Consider the following 16,975-nt stretch of genomic DNA (forward strand, 5'->3'; position numbering starts at 1 on the left):
TCCAAAGCTCTTTGGCAGTCAGCTGGTTGCAACATCCAAGGAGTGAAGCCATTTGACCCCAACTAACTCAATTTCTTGCCACAACAAAGTCTCCAAGCTTCCTTCCGTGGTCAACCAGAGTTCAAGGCAAATATTTAAGAAAGCACCTACCCGAACCCCTGTTGATCAAGAAGGCCAAGTTCCAGTCAGATCTGCACAGATGATGAGGAACTGAGGCAGGCGAAGAGCAGCCTTATAGATCCTAGTGACCAGGTTAGTTATGAGCTTCCATCCCTCGCTAACAGGATCTCTCTGCTATAAAACAAGGTTGGAAAAACCATGGCCATCCTTACCTTCAGGAGTGGATCAAGGCTTAGTCCCCAAAGCTAGCTGGACAGTTTAAACAAAAGGGTAGGAGGGCCAGGGATTTTGCTTCCACAACCCCAATATGATGAACAAAGAAACTCCTTGCATCAATTATAACACCAAGATAATCGTATGACTGTTTCCTGGAAATCCTGTTACCATTAAAATAACATGTTTCCAGCCACATTGATTCCTCCAGCCAAAATGAGAATCTTTATTTTCTTTAGATTAATTTCCACTGCAGTCGACACGTGTGTAGCTGGACAGAACTAAGGAGCTTATTACGATGCCGGTCAGACATGGGCACGGTTCGATTCCAACCGCAGAGGCCACGGTTTCTCCCCCCCACCCCCCGCTGTATTATGCTTTATGCAAGCTGAATTACCAACCGCAGCGGTTGGAGTTGACTCCGCATGGATCGCAGCGATCAGAAAGGATGTTGATAGGGATTCCATTCCCTCCATGGCTGAGGTTTCACCGCTGAGCAAATTACGATACATCCGATACCTTGGTGTGTCCATGTTGGATGCTAGACCTCGTCACGAGGCCGCCATGGTACTGCTATCACTAAGCACCACTACACTACCCATTTTATGCGTAGAAAAAACTGCACAGATGATGTCAATGGGCAAAGTCTGAGACAACGGTATCAGAAATTGATGAACATCTCTCACCCGTGGCAGCGGTTGTGGCGTAGAACTCGCTACTTGAACATTGGCTCACTCTGGTTTACTTGTGACTTAACGCTGAAGATAGCATCGGTATCTCTGTTTTTAATTATTATTTTTACTATCGCTCATTTTTCTCAAAAGCGGCATTATAAGAAGAGTGTTCAGCGCGGGATGTCCTTTCGCGGCACCTATGTGTTCTTACTTGCACTCCATAAGCATCAGTAAAGTTCCTTTTCTTTTTTGAATGGCCAGGCTTTTTTAAGCTGGATGTGTCATTATGTAGACACGCGCACGTCTCAGCTGAGAGGATCCGTATATTTCACTGACGGATGGCGATGGCTAAAGGGTGAGCATCCCGTAGTTTGTAACCTGGTTTCCATGCGCATAAACAGTGTTGGGTCTTTGATTTTGAAGTTTGGAATTTAATTAATGGCTATCTTCGCTTGCAGATATTCGGCACTAATTTCTACATCACGGTAAGAACTGTTCTGATTCACAGAACGCGGACTCCTTTTGTGTACACACGCGGTTAGGCATTGGTGGTGACCTATTTTCTTGCGTTTTTTGATTATCTTGCGTTCCTTTAGGCACAGAGATTGCGCTCTTTTATTAAGACGCGGTAAGATTGCCAAATATCTTTTAGATCACATTTACTTGTTGGTTTCACATTATGAGCACCTAGTGGGAGAGCTCGCATAATAAGTGTTGTACCGGTTTCTTATTTCCGCACCATTTTTCATTTAGCTAACACAATTAGTTTTCCGTTACACTGACGCACCTTTTCAACCCCGTTTAGGCTCCACTTCCTGATTCTTTCCATCTCTCTATACCAATATGCACTTCACCTTAACGCATGGCATGTGCAAATCCTATTCTACGCGTGTATTGCTTTATATAGCATATAGAGAACTGATAAATGTTTATAATTCTGTTCTTGTAGTTCCATACGGAGGCTGCTTGAAGTTGCTTTCCCAATCTTCAAATCGTCAATATCTTATTGCATGTACCCCTGAAGAAGGGTTTTTCAAACCCGAAATGCATTGGGTCGAATTTTGAAGCATTATGTTGAACAAAAAATTTGAAACACAAAGGCGGTTTTTGTTAATTAACTTATGGCCACTTGATTTAATGTTTTGTTATGCAACATTGACTGTTTCCAATATAATCCTATAATATTGAAATAAGAAATACAGGATTTCAAAATAAATTGTTGTGAATATTTCATTGTATTGATGAGAACTGTATGAAACTAGAAAAAACACTTAACCTTAGGGACTCAGCTGTGCACTGTGTAGGCTCTGATGTTTCCGGGTCCTCACATTTACCAGTTGTATACAGGGGTTAGGGCTATACCCCATAACGCAGTAGCACGCAGAAACAGATCACAATGTTTTTTCTGATCTATAATTATAAGATTTAGTTTTGAGGTAGATTCATTAGGTGTGTAGGTCTATTCACATACAAGGTAGTTAGACTAGACAGCATCTTTTCACCAGCCTCTCTTTTTTTTAATGTTTTATTTATTTTAAATATCACTTTATGGGGAGGCCATTTTTCCAAATCTCTTGGTTCCCTAGTTCTAGAACCTTATTGTTGGTGATCTGTACAGCCATTTCCCTTTCATATTTATGAAACTGCGGTCTAACAGCATCATTCATCATCTCTCAACACATCCAGAAGTGTGCTACAGGAGGTGCATACAACAGAGAATCCTTACTGGAGCTGCAAGCAGTAAGTTCTCTGCTCTAAGCTATCCGTAGGTATTTCTGTGTAACTTCCATTTATTCAAAAATATACTCCTGAAAAATTAGATTTTAGAGAGGCCGTATTCATTAATATTAAAATTGTGAAATGTATCCATTTATCTCGCCCACCTTAGGGGAAACATGAGATTCTCCTTGGGCGTGTCTGATACCTTCATCCTGAAACACTGCAACAATAACACTGATACCCTACCCTTATGTAATCTCTGATCTCTATGCTGTGTCCCTTGATAATGTTCAGTAGTTATTTCTCAAGAACACAGTGACATCCCCATCTGCTCCTAAAAGAATACGAAATTCTTATTTTAGCTAATGTTACCTAAAACAGATCTGTGGGTTCCAATCTAGTTCCAGGAAGGCTTAATCAAGGCCATAATTTCATTGAAACAACTATGTAAATTCTTCCATTTCTTAAATGTAGTTCAATTACTAATGACGATATCCTGAATATTATTAACTTGAATTGAGCAATAAATTGACCCTAATTTTCCTATGCACATGATAGCCTCAGACATCATCAGAACTAATTTTATTATAACATTCTCATAAATGAGCAATTTTCAACTGCTATGATCTTCTTTGTACATTACCCGTAGTGTTATCCTACAATGTTCTAATCGGGAAATTTAATGAATTAAAAGGAATGAAGTTATTATTAAACTACTCTTCAACATTACAAGCATGTACTATATATATATATATATATATATATATATATATATATTCTACTTTTTTTTTTCCCCTTCTATTTAGAACAAGTTGCACTGGAGTGTGCATTCGCTTGACACGTGTTACATGTGTTCTACACAAAGCATTTGCTGTAGACCAACATAGAAGCAAAACTGCTGAATAGAATGTCTTCCCCTTCAACCAAATACAGCCTTATTTATTTATTTGAATTATTACTACAAGGGCTATAGACTAAATGTACAACTAGCATTTTCACAATTATATATGTACATGTATACACCAGGAAATGCTGTGATGCTTTCATAGTCTAATGTAGGCCCCTAAAAGTTGAAATCACAATCTTTTTTAAGATACTTTAAAAGTTCTGACTTATTTTATAAAAAAAAAGTGCTCACTCAAAACCCCCTGCGTCTGCATTTTGATTTTAGCAACGCTAGTTAGTGTTAAATACAGAACTTGGCCTCCGACCCTTAAACCTGCCGTCCTTTGAGCAAGGTTATCCCCATGTGGCCATCACAATTCAAAGTAACTCTCGAAGCATGACTGAGGGTGCCTCCATCCCGATGTTTTAAATGTAACGTTTTCTGTTTGTATACTTATTCCTGTGCTGTGTGCTTTCTAGCACCTAAAGCACTGGCTCAAAACTTTAGTTTTCAGAATGCCATAATGAGCCCAGATTTCATGTGCATAAGACATTCAATGTAGTTCACATGTCTCTAGAGCTAGTCTCTTTGCATAACTTTTAATAGCCTTTGTATTTGAGACTGCAGACATTAGGCCAGACTAGAAATCATATGTTAGTTTGTCACTAAGAGACCGTAATATTGGCGTTGGTAGATAAACTAATATTCGTCCTTTTACTTTAGTGCACAACATTTACCCATTTAGACATTGAAATCTGAATGCGCACTTAGCACATGTTAATTTTTTACATTGATAAATTTTATTTATTTTAACAGGAGGGTAACTAGACATTATAAAGAGCATAAAAATGCAAAAACGATTTTATTACAATGAATTATAATAATATTTTACATGTAAGTCATTATTGAATAATAATCACTAACCCTTTTGTTTCTACATATGAAAAGCAAGCCTCATTCCTTTCAATTTGTCTTTAAATGCATTTATTTATAACATCTACAAAACGTCTTTTGAAACTAAGCACAGAAGTTTTAATGAAACATAAAGTTTGTTTCACCCTTTAGAAATAAGTAATTATTTACCATCAGATCCACAAATGTGCTTCTTAGGAAAGAAACAGGAAAGAAAGTCCTTACTTTTATCCTTTTTTCTTTTATCCAAAATAATGAAACTATATCTAATTATCAAGACTATTTGTCTTTAATGCACGTGCTTTTATGTGCCATTCCATACTAACTTAAAACCTAGTTGCCACAGTCTTTACATGTAGCTTGTGCCTAGGTAAGCCCTGTCTTATTTATCTAGCCGTGTTTTATAACCGGAAGGTGTCAGGTTCTACACTTTTTCAGGAGAGAAGGCATTGTGTTCTAGGACTCCTAAATCCTGCCTGTCAAAAAATGACACAGGGCCCCTATGATGCTATCTGTTTCAAAAGGTATATATTGGACTGCCATTTAAATACAAGTGTCCCAGCTGTCCAATATGACAGCAAAGTGCTGTATTCTAATGTCCTCATAGAAACCCAAAAAGGGAGATAAACAACTCATTACCTCCCTCTGCTCAGACAGACAGCTTCCTTCGGACTGACAGCTTGAGCAGCTGATGCTGTGACTGAGCTCAGTTCATTCTATTAAACCAGGCATTCCAAGCCAGTCAAAATCTATTGTTTGCAGTGTGATTAAAGGAGGACGCTTTGATTTTAGCAGTTCACCCCTACAGCAGCCACCAATTACTAATATAATGTGAATGCCATTTAATATCATGTATCTAATGAGTCAAAACTACGCCACATCAATGATACATTCAGATTAGCTTTCTAAATTGTTTTTTTTTTGTATACACTATTGGCATATTGAGTTTACTTGAAATTTCATTATAAAGTGCTATGCCATTAGAGTGATGCAACATTTTGCACAGGAGGCTTATGAAACCCTAGGCCTGTGTGCGCATTTTACTGGTACTTTGGCTTTCCAAGCTCTGAACTCCTATTTGTTCTACATATAAGATACCCCTGAGATGCTAGGTAGCTGATAGGCAGTACTAACAAAAGGTTGGGCATCTATTTTTAATTTTTATATCCTAGTTGTGTAAAACACACACTCGTTTTTCTGTGAGGCCTACTTTTTTTCTATTGAGTGCCTTTTTCTAGGTAAAGTTAGTTTTAACATTACTATGTTAAAATTATTATTATTTTTAGTATTGTATAGCTCTAGCTATACCCAAAGGTATCGGAGCGCTTTTTTTGTTATGAGATAACATTTACAAAAGGTACATTAAACATGAACCATCCTTAATACATCAATTATGTACATAAAAACACAAATCTTCTTCTATGAAACACAGGACAATGTACGCAAAGTCCATTCTCTTTTAATATGGAATGCTAGGTATTTCTGCCTCGATTTGTTTAATTCAAATTGTTACTATTCTGGGAATATAATGATGTTTCACACATCTATACTTTGTTACAGCTACACTTTCCATAGTAGCGCGCAACTACTTCAAATATTTTAAATTTATATTCTTACCTTTATCTGCAGGGCTATCTGGTGATGATTTGTTTTGAACTTTTCTCTCCTGCCAGTTTTAAAGCCACTTTCTAGTGGGCTTACCATGATTTTCCTCTGAGAGGCACTCTTATGAAATGTTCTTTTTTACTTACAATGTGCACTTACATCCTGAAAGATAAATACAAAAGGTCTCCTACAAGGGAATAAGTTGTTGGGTAGCGGACAGAATGAGTTAAAAAGAGGAAAATCAACAGTTATGGACCAGATAAAACCACGTAAAACCATTTTGCTTTTCTAATGCAGTAAAGCTCTTATTTTTCATATAATTTAAAGAAACATTTCAAGCAAACCTAGTGTCCTAGTACTGTTGAAGATCAATACACTATTTAAATGCAGTCATTCATCCATGACATACCACGCATATTTCAAAATCAGCACCCTGTGTTCCGGTGCAACCCGCAAATCAGAAGCTCCACTCACTATATTCTGGGAGGGTTTCTTTTTCTGTGGAAAATCAATACCCCATCCTAGCACAGGGTCTCCTGCAATGGTTTTTATAATCCCCCCTAAGGGCCAGCCACTTGTCAATATTTATTGACATAAAGTAACTTAGTTACTTATCAGTTCCGTGTTTTTTTCACTACTTATATGTTTAGGCACATATAAATTATTCTCTAACCCGGGCTCTCCTGCAATGGAAGCCACATCTCAATTAATGTATTGATACAGAGAATATGTCAATATTCTCTACAGTCCCCTGGTTTAAATGCCAGTTAATGCCCCTTTTTATTAATACTAAGATTTAACTAAGCATTTGAAAGACTGAAAGGTCACTTGCAGCAAGTTGGTTATTTAGCTTACAGTTACTTACTGGCTGGTGACATCACAGTCCTCCAATGTCCCACTTTTTCTGACATCATTTTGATAGGGAAATACTGGCACCCTCCCAGGAGCTAATGAATGAATCTTGCCAGATACAGCAAGTTTTCTCAGACAGTGCGACATTTATTTATTGGTACCAAATGCATGCATCATTGCTAATTAGCAAGGAAGAAGTTGGGTCTCCTGCCTTAGGGGCTCTCGGACTGCTTCTTCCCAGAGTGACTGGTTTCTGGGTGCTATATACATTTAGTAATGCCATGTCAGTGCCATGTCATGACAATTATAAACAGCTAGATATGGGCAAACCAGAAAGGCTGGCTCAACACTGTGTAAGCAACTTGCACAACCAGATATGGAAACTATCATGAAGTCAGGACAAGCAAAGTGACCTCTAAGGGGGTTCAGAATAGCTTCAGAAGCTTGTCCAATCAGTCAGCTAGGAAGCCCTGTGGAACTCTAGGTTTCATGTTAGTGTGATATATCTAAGCATTATATCTTTGAAGTGCATACACATGAATTTATATGGACATATATATTTTTCAACATGCACTTCAATACATTCTCTTCTCACAACAACACTAGCTCATGTCGTATCATCTACATCTAGCAAGTTATGTTTTAATTACCATGTGATCCGTCAGATGAAAATGTAAGCTACTTGGGTAAGCATGCACGTGTATACTGTCAACAATATGCTTTGCACTCACTCAACCATGCCACCCTAAGACAGACCTACAAGTACACAGTTTCAGGACTACTTTATTCCATTGTCCCAATTTGGCTGTCGTTATGTGAAAAAGAGCAAAACAAGACATCCCAAGTGTCAGTGACCACAAATGTTATTTGCATACTTCAAAAACATGGTGGGAGGAGACACATCTAACAGTGCCAAATAGGATAGGCAACAGACAATTTGTTAATTTCCTCAGCTGGAGCCACATCAACAGCCTCACAAAAGGTAACCCACATCATTTCATAAAATAAACCACAACATGAAAGTACTAGAATTTTCTGAGCACAGGTTAATTCCAATCCAGTCTTGCTGCATCTGTTGGAATGTCACAAGCATATGTCAGTAGTGTGCCACAAGCACTGTGGCATACAATGATGAGACATATCAACTGCTACATCCAGTTCATACTCATTGAGGACTTAGCGAATGTGAATTAAGACTAGCATGTTTTGGCCCAACAGCCACATTGTGTTGGAGCACATAATGGCACACATACTGCAAAAGGACCAATGCACAACAGGGAAAGCGGTAAATTGAGTTTTGGCAACTTCTATCCTATAGCTGGGAAAGCTGGCTTGGTACCCGATTCAGTGGTGCAGCTAGATCTTGTGACACCCATAGTGGTCCCTACTTTTGCCACCTATAGCAGCTGCATGTAAGGGCGGGGATGTGCTGATTCCTGTAATGTGTGCTGCATAATAGCCACAGGTAAGAGTGGGGGGAGGCCACTGCCCACAAAACTCATGCTGCAAGGGGTGAACCACCCTCTGCCTCCCCCTTGCTATGCCACTGACCCGATTTGTACACCCAAAGTCTGTGACAGACATTTCCAGGAACAATCCATGTCCGCATCGTACTTAGAAACCACATCATATACCTGTTGATGTCACCACTCTGAAATGTCTTAATGAGGATTACATGGTGAAGGTACCGAAAACAGGTTAGCAAGGAAACCATACATATGACCACAATCTCTGTAAATCTCTACTGTACATAGTACATATGTTAAGGTCACCTACACAAAGCAACATCAACAATTTGTGCATGCGTCAAGTGCTTCCACCACAAACAGCTGTGCACAGAGTTTAACACACCTGTACAGAACTAACGTGTATCCATGAACATACTCCTCACAGCTACACTCTAACAGTCAAAGTCATGACATCTCACAGCATACTTACACTCTTGAGGAAGTTGTTGATGAGCTGTTGAAGCATGTAATCTCCTTCCTCTTCACCACTGTCATCACCATTTGGAATTTCTGGATCCTCACCCGGTGGCTCCTGCTGGTCTCCATCTTCTGCGATAAGAGGGATCTTCCATCACAGTGCAAGATTATGGATCATGCTGCAGGCAATGGTGATCTGACACACCTTCCTGGGTGAGTAGAGGAGGGCTCCCCCAGTCTTGTCCAGAGATCTGAATCTTACCTTCAGTGCCAAAAGCCTGCTCCAGTGGCTGCAGTGTTTGTCCCTGGGTGTCGTTGAAGCGGACTCCCCCTTGCGTTGTTGGATTCCTCAATGGTGTCTACAACAACCATGGGTGGTTGGGATACACTGAGTCTCCTAGATGGAAAATAGACAGTAGTGCATTGATTAGTTACACATTTGCATAAAATGTGACCCGACAACACACATGCAAAGGATGAACACATAATACTCACCAACAAGCCAGGCCCTCTCTGGAAGTAGTTGGGACATCAACTTGGGTATGATGCTGTTCCACAGTATGAAGTAGTCATAGGGAAGGGAATCTGCCACAGATGTGCGAGATGTACAAATCCGCTAAACAAACTACTTGCACATTGATAGACTAGAAGTGTTTCCTGTTCCTATAGACTTGTTCACTGGCTTGCGTTGGTATGAAGTCCATGTGTGTGCCATCAATAGCTCCAACCACATGCAGGATGCGACCAAAACAATAAAAGTCACCCTTCACGTTGGGCAAATCTTCATATCTGGGGAACTGCATGTTGCTGTCCATGTGTCTCATCAATGCTGATAGTACATCATGAGGTACTATATTGAACATGGGTTACGACATTCCACCAGATATGGCCACAGTGTACTGAAAGGAACCTGTGGCAGAAAATGCAGTACTGCCATCACTTTAACTATTGGAGTCAGATGTGGGGTAGTTCCTGTGAAGACGTAAGGCTCCAACTGGTCACATAAATCTTTGATGCTCTGCCTATTGAGACAAAATTTGCTGATAACTTCTTTCTTACATTGTTTGAAGACCTGGAAATGGGCTGTAGACAGGAGGCCGTCTTCTTCTCACTCTGCCAGAGTACCGATGTGTGGAGTGTACAGACAAATGGACATTAGTCAGAGTGTACACTCTAACATTTACCAACTCACACCCAAAAGTGATGTGACCACATATGCGAGTATATGTTAGTAGTAAACAGCAATTCACATCATATTTGTATGACATACAACAGCATACATAGCAACTCCTGTATGGGGAAAGTGGAAAAGATGCATGGAAAAAAAGAGATGAATACATTCCCCATCAGTGACCACAGGTTTAGGAGATGCCATTCCTGGCAGAAGACGGTCCAAATAGTTACATTTCCTTTATATATATATATATATATATATATATATATATATATATATATACCATAGGTTTCACACATGTTATAGTTAGCTGGACCTTTCCCTCGTAAAAAACCAATGAAATTCCCCCGTTATAGTTAGCGCAGGCAACTATAACTCACGCTACCGCAATCCTCTGATGATGACGTCAGATATTACATCACTGTATTTAGACACTTATTTACCCATGTCTTCTTCATTAATCTTTAGCTATACATATATTACAAATATTTATTTTTCATAAAGACACATATGTCATCAGTGATGTAATATCTGACGTCATCAGCCGAGGATTGCGGTCGCGTGAGTTATAGTTGCCTGCACTAACTATAACGGGGGAATTTCATTGGTTTTTTACGAGTGAAATGTCCAGCTAACTAGAACATGTGTGAAACCTATGGTTTTTTCAGTGAATTTGTACGTTTTTTTTAAATGCTAAGTTATGTATTTACTTATTATTTTTTTTTCAGGTTTTTCACCGTGCGCGCACTGTGGGCACTCGGTGCTCTTCGCGCACCGAGCAAATTTTTTGCCGTTGGGGGTCCTTCTGTGACCCCCTGACTAAGGCTAGGGGGTCAGGAACTGTCCACTCTGCCCCCTTTTCACGTTCTCCACCTTTTTTTTTTTTTCACCCCCTCAGACTGCGAGAGACAAAATGGCGGCCGACACTTCCTTTTTTTCGACTGATTCGAATGTTTACCGACATCTAACAACCAATCAGAATTGCGCTCGCGCACAGCAGGGTGCGCGCACGGTGCGTGCGTATAGATATTGATATGCTTTTAAATGCTATTTTCTCATAAAATACTGAACAGATTTACACCAGACCTGCAAAAGGCACTTCCTTGACCTTATGGCTACCTCTCTGCCAAATTTCACGCAATTCTGTTCAGCCGTTCGGGCTGTAGCTGCGACTAAAGGTTCTACAGAAAAATGCTTGGGGAAAACGCGTTTTGGGACCCCCCCCTTTTTCTCGGCCCCCGCTTGATGTATCACCCCGAGACTTTCAGGGTAGGAGCTGAACGGAGCGCCCCATTAGTTTTGAAAATTTCGCGAGGATTCGTCAGCCGGCGCCAAACTTATTCAAAATAGAATTTTGAGATTTCCTATGGAAACTAGGTTGTAACTATAACTATCTACTGGCGACCGCCAGTAGATAATATATAGAATATATACAAGTCTCCCAGATGAATATGATCAATTACCATTACTGAAAAGTACCACCTATCAACCCCATTCTGGACTCCACATGTGTCTGTAACTGCACTGGGCACATCATTCAAACAACTTTTGTATGGTGGATACCGTCATGTTGTGCAGTCTGCATTGCACATATAACAACCTTCACCACTGGTTTACAGTGGACATTGTGTAATCATTCACAGTCATGTACGATACTGACATGTAATTAATGGTATATACAGAGGAATGGTGTCATACATCAGCTGACACCTTCCCACAGAAAATGTAGTGGGGGGACACACTTAGAAGCTCGTTTTTTACATAGGGTTTTCAAAAATTACATGGTGGAGGCATAATCTCACCAATGGTACATACAAGATCGCTGCCCCCAGGGGCTTTCAAATGGCACAGTAGGCGGTTTCTACCATGGTGGGCACAGACATAGGCTGATGGATGTAATTTCGATTCTTGCGGTTCAAAGAATGTGTTTGCCTATAGAAGAGACCACCATTGTGGAGGCCAATCGCATCAATAGAACATGCAGGATCGCCGACCACCAGCTGATTTGAACTGTACGGTGGAGGATTCTGACACCGCAGTCACAGCCCTTTGCTAAAGCGGTAAAATGCGGCAACCGTGGACCAATGTCTGTGCCAGTCTATACAGAAGACCGCCGATGTGGCCTACTTATACTTTGCGATTTGGAAATAAAGTTACTTGCCTCTAGAACCTGCTGCATAGAACACCTTCTCATCCATCAGCTGCTGTTTACCTATCTCCGGGAGCTGCCATGTCATGCGTTAAAGGGGGTAGGACCCCTGCCTTCATTCCAGGGTAGCAGGAGAACATGGTCGATGGGGTCCTTCCCCTGTATCACCAGTTGCATGGCTCACCAGAGGAGCAGGTGAGTACTAGTTTTACAGCATGTACTCTGCCAACATATTACCTATCCATAACGATGGGCCAGAATGTGGCTCTCAGAATTGCTCCGCATATGCACTCCAAACATGTAGGGTCCGATTCACAAAGGTAAACTTCCAATTTTGTGTAAATGTATTACTTTTTGGTATTCACAAAGGTAAGCTTAGACCAAAAGTCTAACTTTACTAGTAGTAAACTCACTTTGTGAATACCGAAAAGTAGTATATTTAGTCATTTGATTCAAGGTTACCTTTTTGAATTCCAAAAAGTAGTAAAGTTAGACTTTTGGTTTAAGTTTACCTTTGTGAATACTGTTAAGTGGTAAAAATACTCAAAAGTGTAAGTTTACCTTTGTGAATCAGGCCCCATTTTGTCTGCAATCTTGTTAGATGGCTATGTTAGCTGTGTACTAGCTCTGTGTCACCCTAGCAGATGACCTGCATCTTGCAAGTCCACTAAGTCTCTTCATCTATTGCATCCATACAGATCAACGCCTATCAGAAGGTGTACCTGTGGAAAACCATCGCCCGGAAGGATCACCCTGGGGGTCACTCGTTGGCACAGTGTCCTCGGCAGGGAAAGGGTGGAGGACCTGAGATGCTGGATCCGAAAGATCGTTTAGGTCCAGCTGTGGCTGACCTCTCAAGGCAGAAGGGGCTTGCGCCGGACTCGGACCCCTCTAATGGCCAGCATACTCTGGTTGGCATACCCAGACCTCCATGGGCTGTTGAGAGCCCCACAACAGCAAGGAGAGGCTTGAGTGAAACATTGTGCATGACCAGCTATCTTTTGTTTCAGGTAGCTATTTCCCCCCTTCAGGCTTGAAGGTGACTCATATCTCACTCAATGGGAGAGTTGTTGAATGTGTAAGTCTGGTAGGTGCATGGCAATCACCATTGACCATTTTCCATGTGACCAGGAGCTAAGCAGGGTACTGTCAATTGTGAGTTTCCATATGTAAACAGCCGCATGGCTGCCTAATGTTTCAGATGACCTACATTATCTTTTGATGGCATTTGTGACTGTGGGCCCGATTCACAGAACTAACTTAAGACAAAATCCTAAACGTACTACCATTTTGGTATTCACAGAAGACACTTACCTCATTTCGGTATTCACAGAAGATAGGAGTTCTAACTTTAGGACTCCTAAATGCCTTCTGTGAATACCGAAAGTCTTAAAGTTGGGATTTTTCTAAATTTAGGAGTCCTAAAGTTAGGAGTCCTAACTTTACTACTCCTAGACTGAGAAACATCCTAATTTTAAGACTTGGTATTCACAGAAGGCATTTAGGAGTCCTATAGTTAGGAGTCCTAACTTCTGTGAATACCGAAATGGTAGTAAGTTTCGCATTTTGTCTTAGGTTAGTTCTGTGAATCGGGGTCATTGGTTCCAAACTGGCCACTTGTCATTCTAGTGGTTGAATTGACACCCTCTCACTGCTGTGACTCATGTGATGGTAGACCACTTGCTTTAGGAATGGCATACAATGCACTCTTGATGCTAACACTGTGCAATACATCCCCTTGGTAAGCTGGGAATTTAATACATGATGAGAGTAATTACTCCTCTTGTGCCATCTGTTGTGATGCCTACATTTTGGTCTGTGTACCTGTATGTGATGCACTGTCACATGTACAACATGCATCATCTGAGGGTCTACAAGGTTTTCTAACTTAAACCATCATATGTGCATGTGTATGCCAATTTGTACATGACCATATATGTCTGATGGATATGCAGAGTAATTGTTACCAAAAATAAGGGTGTATAGGCATGGGTGGGAGAGTCCCACATGCCTAATGGCATTGATGCATGACATAAGCCAGGTCAACATGTTGATGTAAAGACATGCATAGTTTTAACACTTCCTGAACGTTCTGGCAATGTGCCATTAAGAAGGGTGTATTCAGTCGGGTGGGATGCATAAGTGCATCTGTGGCTGGTGATATGCATCAGTGAGTAATATGCTAACATGTTGGGGTGAAATGTGTGTATCAGCACTCAAGACTAGGTTGTCATTTGTTAGCCTAAGATGGAAATTACAGTGAATTCCCTTCCCTTGTGGACTCATTTAAGGGCTCTTTATGGACTGGATATCATTTAAGCCTCATGCCCTTTCAGTTTCCTAATGGCTTTGGCAATGTGAAAAAGGTGTGCTCACAAGCACCAATCTTGACTGGGGATGTTCCTAGGCATAATCATGTACTGTACAGTGGTTCTCTGTGCTGAAATTGCACACCACTTGGAGCCACATTGACCCTTTCAACTTTTCTGTAATACATGTGACACCCAGCTAAGCTACTCGTGTGCAACTTTCAACTGTGTCATCTGGCAGTAGACAGATGAGAAAGTGTCATTTGGGAAGTGTGAACCGTGGACTGGGCACTTCCATGTCACCTTCAGTCTTGGTAGTTACAAATTGCTGTAATTTAGCTGTAGCGGGTGCCCAGCAGATCTTGATGTTGTGGGTTAGGGACACCTTACCATTTACTGATTGCAGGGCCTTGCGAGGATAGGTAGTAATGCATTCCTCATGGAAAACACCTTTGACATCAGGTAAATATGGTATGCTACAAGAGCCTAGGTTGCCGGGGTGATGATATTTCCTGCCATACACATGAGGCTAGATTTTGAACATGGTCACACATGCAGTTGTAGCAGTCTGTGGTTATGATGCCAGCATGTCTGACTGCACAGGTAATTTAGTTTTCATGCATGTGCTCATGTAAAGGTTGGAACCAATGTAGTCACCCTAGGAAATGTTGCAATCTATGCAATTGTGTAATGTGTTGTGTTATGGTAAGTTTGGCCAGTATGTTAACGCAATAACAAATAACCTATTTGTACTGTGTTTTTTAGCATCAACCCAGGGCAGCGAAGGAGCCGGGGCCAAGGCAATTGGGGAAGCAGCTGGCCACAGCGGACCCCTCTTTGCCAGTGACACAGAGAGACCAAGTGGCCCGGAGGATGAGGGGAGTGCCACAGAGGGTCAAGCAGACACTACTGGATTGTCCTTTTGTCTGATTCAAGCTCCAGTGAATAATCTCAGGTGGTGGTGGTGGAGTCCCCTGGACCTGTGTCCTCAAAATCCAATTCCACAAACCCCTGCTGCTCTCCAGTCGGCTGTGCAATCCAGCTCCCCGAAGATGTGAGGAGTCTCCTTTGTGCCAGGCACCTCATCACCTGCCTCCCCTGCTGCCCTGAGTGTGAAGGCCATTGACCTCCTGAGGCAGATCTCTGTGGCTCATACAGCAGTGCTGAATACCACCCTGGTGCAAAGCCCCTAGTTGACACAGATGGTGTCGTACCTAGAGGGCATTAACTCTGACATGTCTTCCCTTTCAGGCTCTAGCTTCCAAACTCACGGCAGCCTTCCACCAATTTGAGCTTCCCACCCGCCTCATCCCCAACCACAATCCACAATCCCTATTCCCGTACCTACCCAAAGCACACGCAAACATCAGCATGCATCCACCTCAACATTCACATGAAGCAAACAAATGCATATGTCAAAAGACAGGCCCATACTTGCTCACCAGGCACTCCACACCCTCACTACCCCATCCACTGATGTACAGGCAGACACTGCACCACATACCTCCACTACAGACATACAGGCAGACACCACACCAGCAGACACAGCCACTACAGACCCCAAACCCACAGACATCACTCCAGCAGACACATCACAGACATAACATCCTTCTACCTCCAAAACCCCACCCCTTGTCCCCAGTCTACCCAGAAACTTCTCATTATTGCCATTGACCAGAGTACTTTCCCACCCATACCCTACTTTTCAACGTCTACCCCCACAAAAAGCAGCCCTCCCGCTATTAAAGACCTACCTACCCCACATGACCACACAAAGAATATCTACCCATCCTGACCCCATCCCACCCCCTCCTAAAACCCAAAGGACCTCTTCCCCACCCTACCCCAGCTCCTCTAAAGGGAAGAAGAAAACGTGAACCTGTTCCTCCTTCCTTATACCCTTCACTACCCTCCATGCTTACAAAATCCCAAAAATGTTGAAACCCAACACTCCCAAAACCAAGCCCAGCCCTCCGACAGACCCACCTGACCCTCCGAATCCCGAGTCCAGCCCTCCCAAGGACAAACCCTGCCCACCATAGTAACATTTGCCTACTAGATGCCCCTTCGTGGGGAGGTATGCCTGGCAGTGTTTTGGAAGGCAAGTTTGGATGGCCAGTAGTATACTGGCCCACATACTGATACATGGACTGGCCATTGGCCTTTGGGTTACCAATTTATTCTCTGCAATAAAGCACTTGCTTAGTTCTGAACTCGTTTGTCCTGCCATTGCTAATTATGCTAATTGTTGTTATTGTGTGATTTGGGATATGCAACTATAGTAGTGTTTATTTCACCATGATAGCTAATACTTTTTCAGTAGGTTTAGTCTGACATTGGGTCAAGTTATGTGTGATGGAGTTCCATCTGGGGCAGACATTTCATTGGATGGTCTATGCTACAGTAGGTTTTGCAGCTAGCCTTGGCCAATGCCCAC

At 41.7% G+C, this 16,975-nt stretch overlaps 1 protein-coding gene across 1 annotated transcript in view; it reads left to right on the forward strand.

The window, feature by feature from the left end:
• The window catches only part of LOC146805633 (uncharacterized), a 35,766-nt gene extending 19,015 nt beyond the window's left edge, over nt 1-16,751 (forward strand). The window contains exons 2-3 of the mRNA XM_085620534.1: nt 12,928-13,239; nt 15,304-16,751. Coding sequence (XP_085476660.1) covers nt 13,039-13,239; nt 15,304-15,468 — 366 coding nt within the window. The 5' untranslated portion in view covers nt 12,928-13,038 and the 3' untranslated portion in view covers nt 15,469-16,751. The remainder of the gene's footprint in view (nt 1-12,927; nt 13,240-15,303) is intronic.
• Nucleotides 16,752-16,975: the final 224 nt, after the last annotated feature.

This window comes from Triturus cristatus, chromosome 8 (assembly GCF_964204655.1).
Source record: "Triturus cristatus chromosome 8, aTriCri1.1, whole genome shotgun sequence".
In the NCBI taxonomy this organism is placed as follows: Eukaryota; Metazoa; Chordata; class Amphibia; order Caudata; family Salamandridae; genus Triturus; species Triturus cristatus.